Consider the following 13,325-nt stretch of genomic DNA (forward strand, 5'->3'; position numbering starts at 1 on the left):
TGAGGGATCTCCGGGTTATAGATGTTATCCGTGGCAGCAGTTCCCCCTCAAATCTGTTATCGGCAGACGGACGTGATCAGCTGTTCGTGATGAATGCTGGGATTAATGAACGCTGCCCCTGGGGGATGGAGGATTTATATTGTCTCTCTGCCATCCGACCGGCGTTCCCGCTCTTGAAATCTCACGAGTGCTGGAATGTCGTGCTGGAATTTATGACGCCTTAAAGACTTCACGCATGATTTAAACCGCTGCGCCGTCCCTCCGATCAGAAACGAAACAAAGTGGCTTGAGTTGGACGCAGCAGTCTATGGCTGTTTGATTGACAGCGCTCCATGAATCTGCTCTCGTCGTACTGATGGCGGCAGGCCTGACACACGGCCACAATCGCTCAAGGCTTTGACATATGGTTGGAACAGCATCAGGCAATTTGTTTTATATCTGAGTGCTATTGCGGGAGTTCCCGAGCTTTTGTCCCTGCTTAACCTTTGTGATTTAAATTGTTTAAGTCATGTAAATTATGTATAGTATCACTTAAAGGTGCAGTTTGTAAAACCGCCGCTAGAGGGTGCACGATCAAAACAACAACAATGCCGTAGCTTGATGACGCTGTGTAGGAGCGTGGAATGATGGGATCTGTTGTCTTCAACTCCACCGCTGATGGCCGTCAATCAGACGGGAACGAGATATCATGTTAGCAGATGAGCTAAAGTTTTATAATTGTTGCGAATAATTGTGGTCCATAAATAAGTGACTGCTCGAAACAAGTTAGTGGCTTGCTAGACGCTAGAAACTACTTCCGCATTTGTCCACGACATTGTTGTCATGCGGTTTCTACGTCAGTAACGGCGGTAACAAAGCTTTTCTGTTTAGAAAGGCGATTTTCTCACGATTTACAAGTAGTTGGAAACATTTGAGATATTGTAAGTACTCAGCTGAACAAAATATATAACACTAGCTTAGTGGTTTTGGGATATTTTACTGCAAAATTGTTACAAACTGCACCTTTAATATTTTAATAAATATAATAAACTTTTAGCTTTGCATGTTTTCACACGTAACTACAACTAATTTAATCTTATTTATGAGGTCAATGTGATTGTGTATGTGATATTTTGATTTGCTTCAACCGTATACTTTTTGCGGTATACTATTTAATTAAAATCTGTATGTGTTCGTAAAGCAAGCAGACAGTTTATTTAATGGTTAGAGACAAAAACAGCTAAATACAACGTTTTTTTCTGAAGATATACAACCATTCTAAAGTTCAGGGTCACAAAACTAAAATGTCTTTCGTGATCCTAAAAACTTAAATGCTTAAATGTTGTAGTTTTTAAAGGCAAAATATATACAAAATACATTTTTTGCATTGCAATACATTTTTCACATCACAATTTCTACAACATTACAAAAATATTTTATTACAAAACACAGGTTTTTTTTTTTTTAATGAGCAAATTCCTGGCTAAGAGTAACATTGAAGACTGTTTTTTATTTTATAGTGGTCATAGTTTTGTGTTATTCCATAGTTTTGATACGTTTTATTATAAAATATGAATTGCAGAATGAGTAAGTGCTGCTAAACTTTGACTGTAGTGTACATGTTGGAAACTAGGAAACAAAATGCAAGCTATGAAAGAAATAGCTGAAACTATCTTTGATGTAGCTAACAAAATATGCCTTAGCGGCATCTAGTGGTGATGTTGCGAATTGCAAACAACTGCTCACTCCACCCTTCACCCCTCCCTTTTGAAGCACCACGGTGGCTGACAAAGGACTAAGATGTGGTCATGTTTTTGCTTCTTTGCCGAAGGAGATGACGTATTTACGAAATATTTACGATATTTATATGTAAATAGAAATAGGTGATTCTAAGGTAATAAAAACTTAACGCTTCATTATGTAAGGTCTTTATACACCTCTGAAAGCATAGTTATGTTTATTATAATTCATTTCTGTCAATAGATACTCCAAAAAATGACACACCTTAGACCTTACATGAGTTGAAACTTGATCAATTATAGTCGGAATCATGCATTGCAGATGAGCAGAAGATCTGTTACTCATTTCAACGTGGCTTTAGCGTGCCGCGCTCCAGCCGAACTCAGAGATTCAGAGCCAGACTGCTAAAACCACTGGCATTTTCTTATCTGTCCCCTCCTCCCATTCAGCTTTCAGAATCACTTCAGTGGACGACTCTTTAACCCGTTCAGAAAACAGATAAGATAAGGTGGAACTTACTGTGTTTCACACAGTGCAATGAAACCGTTGTCTCACAGAAGCTTGCGGTCCATTTTGCCTTTGTGTTCAAGCTTTGTAATTAGGCGAGTTGGATTCTGAACGGCAACCATGGCAACCTGTTAAAGGTGAGCTTAAGCGTTTGCCTTTGAAAGGATGAGAAAGTTGCTCTCTCTGACAGCGTATTGACCCCCAGCCAAGTGTGTTTTCTTTTTTCAGGAGGCTCAGGCCTCTGGCTCGAGGGGAACGGAGGCCCCGGGGGCCACATGGGTCAGAGGTTTTGTAAAGCTTGCTGTCAGTTGTCCCAAGAGTGGACATTTCTGTTGTCAGCTAGCGTAAAATCATGACACAGTGAATTGGGGTGGGAAACTACTGTTTTCTGTCAGGTCTTGCTTCAGTGGGTGAGTGATTTGTGGAAGCTTCCCTTGGCATTACGTAAAAATCAAGCTTAAATGATCTGGGATTGGTTTGAGTTTTGTTTAGGTTATCAGTGACGGCTTCAGTTTACATGGCTTTGAATTTGGCTGTGACCTTTTTAGTCTTGGGGTTTGCCGTCTTTTTAGACTTGTTGAGTTGAATGTTTTACTTTTATTTATATTGATCAGCTTTGGTGTCATGATGCAAACATGTTTAAATTTCATGTTTAGAATTGATTGTGATTGAAATTGCCTGATAGTGTTGAATATAACTGACATATTTGGATTTGATTGACATATGAGGTCATTTTTCCACATTGTTCGAGCTTTACACTTAAAAATCAATGTGTTGGTTATCAGTGCTACTCATATGGACGCTTGTGACCCGTGATCAATTTTGTCCCTAACTGAAATTGTTTAAAAAAATTGTTGCAAAATTAGCAAAATCCACTGACAAACATAAAGGGTGATTAATAATGATGATTTATAGTATGGCAAAAATAAAAATCAAGAAATGTGATGCGACAAGGTTTCAGAAGTACAGCAGCGATATACTGTTTATATATGATTTGTTTTTATTGCTTTTATTTCTAGTTAAGAAAAGTCTTGTGAACATGTACATTGGTTTCTCTGGGATTGGCGAGAACTGAAGTGTCTTGTTTGAGCGTGCTCAGAGAGAGAGAGGTGGATTGAAGCGTCCCGCTGGTGTGAGGAAACCGATCCTGGTCTTGGAGCTCTTGCGAATAAGTGGATCATACTCGCTCTCAGTGTGTGGTTTAGCACCATTCCAACACTCTGGCTTGTACAGTCGGTCTGGGCTGCGACAACGCTCTCTCCCTTCCAGCTTCCCAGAATTCTCTCCTCTAGGGACATGCAGGAAGCTGAAGGAAGCAATGCTAGGAATATTCAGCTTAACCGGTAGAGCATTGCGCTAACAACACCAAGGTCAGGGGTTCAATTCACAATAAAAAAGATATGCTTATAGAAAGAAAAGGTGCTTGCTTTATTAATAAAAGCACAGTACTTGTGTGAAAGTTGTGTGATAGGTCATTCCAAATTAAAAATCTGTCATCATTTATTCACCCTCATGTCAATCAAAACCTATATATCAATGTGGAACACAAAAGAAGATATTTTGAGAAATGTCTCTGTGGTTCTGTGTCTATACAATGTACAGGATATACAGGGTCCCAATGTTGTTTGATTACCAACATTCCTCAAGATATCTTCTTTTGTGTTCTGCGGAAGAAAGAAAGTCTCTTACATCTTTGGAATGACATGAGGGTGAGTAAATGATGTAAGAATTTTCATTTTGGGGTGAACTATCCCTTTAAATTCATTGTTTAAAAAGAATAGTTTGCTCGGTTTCAGTGACTTTTTGTAAGTTTGCGTTTAAATAGACATAACATTAAAGACATGATTACAAAGTATTTAAGGGTTTTCAGACGGCGTTATACCAATTTAGTTGTTGTAAGAGACTCATTATCTTGTTCAAACGGCGGAGGTATGTTTCATCCTTCTGGGTCCTTAATTTGTACGTCTTACGGAGCTCAGTCTAGAAGCAGTCTAAGCGCTTTGTTTGAAGTAGATAAGTAATTCACGGCAAGCTCTCTCCAGACATAAAGGTTTTCACTCGTTTCTCAAGCTGCCTCTGGTGCGTCTTTGTCGCGGCAGGCCTGTTTTATTTCCCTCTTTTCCCATCCTTGAAAGCCGCCTCTTCTTGGCTAATTAAGGCGAACCACAACAGTGCCATCGTAATGACTGAATTGTGTACAGCATTATCCTTTGCCCCTAAAGGGGCCTTTGTTTCCACCGCAAGCCTGCATTCTCTTACCGCTCAAGTGAAGGAAAGAGAGAGGAAGAGAAAACAAGCGAGCTTCTACAATGCTAACTCAATAATGACTTCCCACGGGGGGAAAGGAACACTGCGAATGTCTGAAGCATCGTCGCTTCTACAGGACTTCCTCCAAACACATCTCTCCAGGAAGTGCACGGAACAGTTGTCTTTTGCATTTGTTTTTGACTGTTTTATCGGATGCACACGCCTGACTCGAAGTTAACTTCCGGTTTGTGTTTGTTGATTGGTCTGGCTAGTGGCTCATAATAAAATTGTTTATATATTTTATTACATTTTTATTCAAATAAATGTATATAAATATTTGATTGTATAATAATTGTATTAAATAAACAATTTGCTGAATGGGTCGTGCAACTTTGTCACATTTAAGTTTACCCAAGTGACAGTTCTTCTACTGATAACCCAAAATAATATTGGCTAGACATACTAGGGGTCATATGACACAGCTAAAACGAATATTATCATTTGTTTTAGATGTAATGCAATGTAAACGCTGTATTTTCCACAGACCGTGCATGTTTGTATCTCCTCTTTGCCCCGCCTCTCTGAAACGCGCAGATTTTTTACAAAGCTCATCGCTCTGAAAAGCGAGGTGTGCTATGATTGGCCAGTTAACCAGTGCGTAGTGATTGGTCGAATACTGCAAGCGTGTGACGGAAATGAAACGCTTCTTACCATATTTGGAACATCAGGTGCCAAAGCATTTGTACTGACAGTACTGACTTGCGTATACATTTGGGCGGTCTTAATCAAATCATACCACGAACTGACGTGGATTTGTGGGGGTGTGGTTACACGAGGCGTTTCAGGCAGGTCTGGGTGAGCATTCGCTTTTAGATAGAATGCATCTTTTGTTCCGACACTTTCATTTTTGCAATTTTACGTGTCTAATACATGCATGGGCAACTTATAACACACCAAAGACACAGAAAAACACGTATTCGCACCACATAATTGACTTATTTCTTTAGCTTGTTATCAGAAATAATCTACAGGGACTCTTTGCGGATGTGTTTGGTGTTAAGTTTGGGCCACAAAAGTGCGCATACGCAGTAACGTTTGTTTTGAAACCGTGGCTGTCGTCAACGTATGGCAAATTCTTTAATGCTAAAGAAACTGAATTTTACAAAGGGTCAGATTGCTTGCGTATTTTGAGAGGAAAATTCCTTAAATATTTTAATCAAACACGATTTTTGAAAAATGAAACTGGAGTTATCTGTTTGCAGACAAACTTTCCATACGTTCTTGTATTGTACGTGTCATTTACCGCATACATAAACAAAACTTACTGAAAATTGTCCAGCTGATTTAATCCCTCTCTCTAACCGCAGCTTTCCTTCAACAAATCTCTGTCTGCCTCTTTATCCAAGTACGTCCTGGAGGCACCAAGCGTGTTGTGTACTCTGTATCCTCAGGAGACGTTGGAGTCCTCCTACATGTCTCTGTCCTCCGGCGGTTCAGGAGATCATTAGGCCTGCGCGGTAATAAGGAAGAATCCGGGGTTCTCAGCGGTGGGTTAATTGAAGCACAGAGAGATGGGACGGCCTCAACTCGCGTGCTTTATTTTTTCGTGAATGACCGCGACCTCGGAACCGTCGGGAGCGCGACCTCCCGTTCCGTCGCTAATCACCATGGCGATGAAGGCTTCTAGTGGCTTGCAGCTTTGAATAGTAGCCACTTGAGTTTTGGCAGCACCCAGACACATTTGCTACATGAATAATGTATGCCTCCGAGCCTGTTGTACTACCGGCATCTTTACATTGAGAATAGTGTATTGCAGCAATATTTTTTCTCGGGAGCGAGGCTTTGTCAGGTTGCTTTGCATATTGCGTGTCCCCGGGGGAACTTTGCGGCGACGGGTGGTATTAGTGAAACTCGGATTGATGCATTTTATTTTGGTCTGCAGCCATTTAATCTTGCTTATGTTATGTGTTTGTCGACTGTATCGCCTGCGTTTTACTGTTAACATTTTAAAGCTCTTCAAAATGTTTCGCGCTAGCTCAGCAACCGGCTCTAACACGATATTCAGAGATTTTATTTTTTAAAACATGCATTGTGTCAACATCAGGCCACGTTTAATACTTTGTTCCGCTTTTTCATTTCACATAGTGCTCAGCATTTTTGTTGTACATTTTCGGTATACCCTAAATGTTTTCGGTTTTAAATATACTTAAAGTGATAATTCACCCAAAAATGAAAATTCTGTTATTATTTACTCATGTCACTTTAGGCATTTAACCGATAAAGGCAATTCAGTGACTTCATTCAATTACAATAAAGACATTTTTGTCTGATTCACATGCATTTGGTCAAACATTGCTCAGTCTCAAAAATGTATGTGAATGTGTCTCTCTATTCTGTATAGTATCTCTGGTTTGTGTTACTGAAGCATCAGTCGTAAAATGATTTCCCCACTAGAAAGCAGAGCTCATAAGCATGCTGAAATCCTACAGAGTTCTCCCTACTGTAGCCATGGCGACTGTACTTGAGCAGAATGCAAAAATTTCCTCAAACAGCCAAAGCCCAATTTTTTGGTTCATGCTTCCACTGGTTGCCTGTAAATAACTTGTTTGTTTATGTAAACTTTTGACATTTCTGTGGATTGCAAAGGATGATGTTTACCAGAATATTCATGCAGGTGCATTAACACGGAATGACACCTAACTTTTTAAAAAATAACAAAAAGCTGCATAAAAGTTATCTACGTGGCTTGTACACCAATCTTCTCCAAAGGCGTAGGATAGCTTCAAGTAAGGATATGGAAAATGAATATACAGTACAGTATTGTGAAGTTTAAGGTGTAAAGTGAGTTTAAAGTTCACCCAAAAATGAAACTTCTGTCAACATTCACTCACCCTGTGATTTCAAACCTGTTTGACTTTCTTCTCCAGAACACAAAAGATATTTTGAAGAATGTTGGTAACCGGTACCCATTGACAAGTCATACAGGTTTGAAATGACAAGAGGGTGAACTATCACTCCTTCATTTTTGGGTATTAGTTGTTCAGCCATGTTCATGTATGAAACCATAAAATGAGGTTTAAGAAAAAAACGGTCCTTTATCAGTTAAAAAAAAGTTCCTCTTTAAAATCCCATCACCAATTTATCCTTCATTACTCCACTGTAAATATCTCATTTGAATATTTTGTCTTTACTCCTCCACCAGATCCAAACATGTGATCGCCCTTGCTGAGCTCCTACGTAAAGCCAAGCTGCAGAAGAGCCATCTAGACCTGGAGCTGGAGCTTTTGGAGCATGCAGCTGAACTTGTGGTGAAAGAAGAAGAAGAAGGTGAAGACGACAGCGATGATGACTCGAGCAGCGACGACGATTCGGAGGGCGAAGACACAGAGGAAGCAGATCCCAGCGCTGTCACTCAGCATGAAGGAAACACAGAAGTCAGACCTCTTGAACCCTGGGTCAGCTGTGATGTCTTGAAAGAGGACGCAGTGACTGACGGGAGAGACTCGCACCTCCTCGTGCAGCTCCGGAGCGGAGAGCCACGTGAGCCCGGGCGGATGATCGAGGAGCTGGGAGAGAGGTTGGGGGAGGCGCTCAGGATTGAGGAGGATGTGCCTCAGGCAACACAATCTATTAGCAGGAGAAACACTGAGGGAGAGAGTGGGGGGTAGAGAGACCACCACCAATGTGCAGTCGGGACGGAAAGAGAAGACAGGAAAACAGCAACCAGTAGAGAGCTACTTGATGTCTGCCTTCAAAAGAATCCGCTGCGTATCGTAACCGCTGATGGAATGGACAGTGATGATGAAGATCTCACAGGGGAATCTAAAGGACATTAGTGGAAAGTTCGTGACTTGGACATTAAGATTCCTTTACGTTAGTACTAATGGATGTATCCCTAAATCTAAGCTTGTGCTTTTATCGATAAAATTGATGGATATATTTCTGGTGTCATCTCAACTGTTTGTTTGAACACAGTCACTGTATGTTTGTTATTCTGGCAAGTGTTGTATTAAATATTTTTCACATTTTTAAGTGTATAACTCAGTTTTTTGTGTTAAAATGTATTATAACTTTAAAAGTTAATCTTTTATTAAATTTATTGTTTTATTAAATGTATTCATATTATTATTATATTACTATTAATTTGCATAAATAATATTTAAAATAGATATTTGTATAGGCTGAATTTTTTAAGCTAAATATGTATATATCATTTTTTACAAGTACCTGATTTAAAATAGTTAAAAGCTTGCGACCTACACAAACATCTCGATCAAACGGATTTTTCTCACACATTACTCAAGTCGAAAGTCTCCAGTCCTCCAGCTCTTCAAAGAAATGTTTGTGGGTTATTATCTGATGTGATCTTTACAGTGAGTTTCTGCCGCCTGCGATGATGCTGTTTTCATCCTGTCTGCCGTTCGCTCTGAAGAGCGTGAGATTAGCGTGTTTCAGCTGCACGCTGTCATTTCCTTGGAAGTCAATGAGTGGGAGGTTGTTTGCCGATAACGTACAGAAGAGGGGGTGGGAGTATGTCTACAGGAAATGTTAGTCGCTGCCCTGTTAATCTCATGTTTCTGTTGTGATAAGGTCAGCAAAACAATTTTGCTGAGAAGAACCCTTGTATTTTGATTATTTATCTCTTGTCAAATATTATGTCAATTTTTTTTGCTTTATTGTTGTTGTCAGATTGCTTTGCATGTGGTAACGGTGTGTAAAACAAATATATTTTTTTATTTTATTGACAGCTTGCTAAATTTGCTTTTACAGTTTAAGCATCCTCAAAATTGAACAAAAATGTCAAAATTTAGTTTTACAAAATTTCTAATTGCTCTGCAGTTTAACTCCGTTCACGGCAGTTTTGAGTTAAATTGATTGATTGATCGGTCCCGTGCGACTGAAGGGTGGTCTGGTGAAAACAGTTCGATATTGTAGAGAGGCGAGAAGACAAACAGGCAAGCGCTTGTCAGGCGGATGGACAGGGGGTTGTGTAATGTGCAAGTGGGAATTGAGGAGATGAGATGGCAGAATGCAACTTAAGTCCAAGTGTTTTTCTTAAAGAGCTTTAAGCTTTAACCAACAAGACAAGCAATGGCATTAAAATCGGCTAAAATAGGAATGCGAGTAAAGATTTTTTGGTTGAGATGACATTTAAAATTTCATGATGCTGATTGGATAATAGGTATTGTTTATGCACAATAAAGCACACAATGTTCCCTTCGCAGAGCTGTTAACCATAGACGATCATTATTTTTGTACCATAACAGCGTTAACTGTTTCCATCTATGTTTTCTAAAGGCGGGATGACATTAAATGTTTTTTACATTTGTATTATTTCATAAACTGTCTTCCACAAAATATATCAACACAATCACACAGCAATTCGTAACAAACACTAGGTGGCTGATTCATACGTATTCGTACACTGTAAAAAATACTTGTAAAAAGCAAAAGTTGGGGAGTCTAGAAAAAGACGTAAAATAACATGTTTTTCAAGTTATTTTACACATCAGCTTGTAGATTTGCTGTCTATTTCTGTAATTTGAGAATTTTTATCACATTTCAAGAATACGTGAAAATTTCGTTAAAAATATTTTTTTACAGTGTATTACGTGAATCGTACAAAAATGTATAATTAGTAGAAAACGGCAATACTAAACCCAACCCTTAAACCCTAAATGTCACTGGTGCGAAAGCAAGTCGTAAAATATGCGAATGCTAATATACGACTTCCTACAAATTAGCTACATTGTAAAAACATTCAAAAAAAATCTTTCGAAAAATCATGACCCATCTTAAATGTTTTTTTATGTATGAAAAGCAAGTATTAAGTATGAAAAGCAAGTCGTAAAATATATGAATGATATTGTACAAATTCATACAAATTAGCCATATTATGAAATAGTTACGAATTTTATTGCGGAAAATCATTTGAAAATAACCGAAAAAAATCATGTCCCATCCTAAATGTTTTTTCGATCATATTAAAGCAGTATAAAAGCTTGAGCATTCCATTTCATATTCATTATATAAAATGCAGTTTGTCTTTTAGCTTTGAAGTAAGAAGCAGCTTACTCGATATACTCTTTCAGTCAGTGAGTGCTTGGCAGTGTGCCCTTCTCAGTCACCGAGTAAGTCTGTCTAATACCTCGGAGACAGACTCCGTAACTAGAGATCTTCATGTCTGTCAGTCTCTCTCGGCTTCACAATTCTCCTTTTTCTATATACCCTCTCTCTGTCCGTTGCACTGTGTTAAGGATGGATGATGTCGTTAAAGCGGCTCCCTCAGAGCGTGTCCGACCAGGCTCTCCGGCGGCACCTTGGGAGCCCGATCATTTGTCCGACCTCTATCAAACCCTCCTCCTTCATGCCTCCATTCTTTATTTTCACTTCATTGCTCTGTAGCTTGTGGGAGCCCATAGGCTGTAGCAGTATCTCCCCTGTGGGCTCCTCCATTGATTAAGTGACAGTCTGTTGAATCACCGTTTTTCATTGTAAAGAGGTGCCTATATTTCCCATTATGATGCCCACCCCTGGGAACCGGGCTGGTGCTTCGCACCGTTCGCTGGCTTGTGCTTTTCCCAGCCAAGTTTTAATAGGTTTCACCTGCAGCTAAGGGGACATTTGTGCCTTTTAAATGTATTCAGCTGGCAAAACCAGATGAATGTGGTCGTGTTGCGAGAGGTTTTTTTTTCTCTCGTGCCGTAATTACGACCAGCTTTGACACTTAGGTGCTTCTTGTTAAAGTCTAGATTCTGCTCATCTTTAAATGCTTTCGTAAATAGGGCTGTCAAACGATTAATCGTGATTAATCGCGATTAATCGAATCCAGAATAAAAGTTTGTGTTTACATAATATATGCCTGTGTACTGTGCATATTAATTTTGTATTTATAAACACACACATACATGTATACATATTTAGGAAATATGTGTATTGATTTATATTTACCAATAATTTAAATTATATATATAAATGTTTATTATTATTTTTTTTTGCTCAAATATATGCATATATGTGTGTTTCTATAAATACAAAATTAACCCACGTCTAAGTCTCTATCTTATCCGGTCTCTGTATGTTGAAAGTTATGAAAGTGCCTAAACAAGCAGAACAATGTTTTGAACATGTTACAGTATTTGCAGAATTTCTCGTTTCTAATGTCTTACTTACACTTGTCCCTTCACATTAAATCAGGATTTGAAAGTGTTTTAGCATTGTAAATGTTGCGCACTATCCCTTTAAAAGTGAGATTCGTTGCCTGTTCTGTCAGACATCATTAAAATGACTGCACAGTCTTTCAGGCTGCTGAAATCTGGGTAACACATTGCCTCAGATTGTCCTGAAGTGCACTGTAGGTTTAATGCTGACAGAACAAGGACAACGTGTTCACCCCACACGCAGGATCCCCAGTGTGCCAAACTAATAGAAAACTCAATCTCGTTCCCTTTTAAGTGATGTGATTCCGGTACTTGAGCGGACGAATAACCCTAAAGGAGAAATGAATCTGTTGCTCTCCAGGGCTTGACTTCTCCAATGACTTCTTTCCATGTGTTGTCAACCATCTGTCTCTTTGTTTATCAGTCTTAGCAGTTTGGTTAGCTTTCTTTTTGTTACTTCAATTGATCACCAGTAGAGTACAGTAGAGTAAGAACAGCTCATTTATTTATTCCATAGACTAGTTAGTACAAATCTTAAAAGCAGACCCAAACTGAGCTCAGAGGTTAATGATTCTTGAAATTTGACACTGTTGAAGCTTTAATTCTGCATTATTTTAACCTGATTTTTATTGTGTTTGATAGTAGAATTTTGGGGTTAAAAGCAGCATTACCCACAGTCAACATAGTAAATCTCCCTACACTCTTATGTTTATATCTGAGGTTATAAACATTTATATTTTCCATCCATGACTTAATTGTTTTGGCAATGATGGAAAAATCTAAATGCCTGCCGTCACTTTGACAGATTACACTGTCAATAAACTGATTTATTGGATTGTAAAAAATGACGTGAGTTGGTGTTTATTTGTTTTCTTTTTTACATAAATATAATCTAGCCTACATGATCGCCCTGTCAGTTATTGATCAAAATTACATGTCAATGAAAGCAAAAGCTATTACATGTCTTACTTTTCATATTTTAATGTTAATAAAATGACTGGTAATAATTGATTGTGACAGAATTTTTACAAAACCTGTCCGTCAAAAGGAAAGTCAAACCAACCTCTGATTTGTACCGTATATATCTTATTATATTGCTTAAACATGTATAATCTGAATATTTTGCTGAAATTGTTTTTTTTACATTTTTACAAAATATGAAGTAACTTAAAATATATTATTTCTGTACTCATAAGCAATCATTTTGAATCAACTTGTTTTATATAAAAATTTTAACATAATTCGCAATGCTTCATGGGATTGTTTTCCATTCACTTATTATAGATGTACAGTACATTACACATCTCTTCTTTTGTTTTTTGTCCGATTTTCAAAATCATTGTTGCTTCTAATAAAAGTTTGTAACGGTACTATTTACCTCAGAACTAACTGGTTTGGATTGTCTTACAACTCCTTTAATAAAGACTTGTTTGAAATCATATGAAAAAATGCTACAGATTCCAATGAGAGTATGTTTTGAGGCACTATAATTGGCATACTCAGCATCTCGCTACTGTCCTGAAACCTCGTATCTTTATATTTCTTTCTTTTTTTTTTGCCATAAATCATTATTATTAGTCACCCTTTATGTCTGTCACTGGGTTTTGCAAATATCTAACCAATAAAAAATATTAAAACGTGCTTGTAAACTTTGACAACACAGTATTTAATCATTAAAAAGTACAGTGTTTT

The 13,325-nt window shown here is 38.2% G+C and overlaps 1 protein-coding gene across 1 annotated transcript in view; it reads left to right on the top strand.

Moving 5' to 3' along the window:
- Positions 1–8,512, top strand: part of shq1 (SHQ1, H/ACA ribonucleoprotein assembly factor) — a 34,326-nt gene extending 25,814 nt beyond the window's left edge. The window contains exon 12 of the mRNA XM_057339024.1: positions 7,676–8,512. Within this exon, the coding sequence (XP_057195007.1) occupies positions 7,676–8,141 (466 nt within the window). The 3' untranslated portion in view covers positions 8,142–8,512. The remainder of the gene's footprint in view (positions 1–7,675) is intronic.
- Positions 8,513–13,325: the final 4,813 nt, after the last annotated feature.

This window comes from Triplophysa rosa, linkage group LG7, assembly GCF_024868665.1.
Source record: "Triplophysa rosa linkage group LG7, Trosa_1v2, whole genome shotgun sequence".
NCBI lineage: Eukaryota > Metazoa > Chordata > Actinopteri > Cypriniformes > Nemacheilidae > Triplophysa > Triplophysa rosa.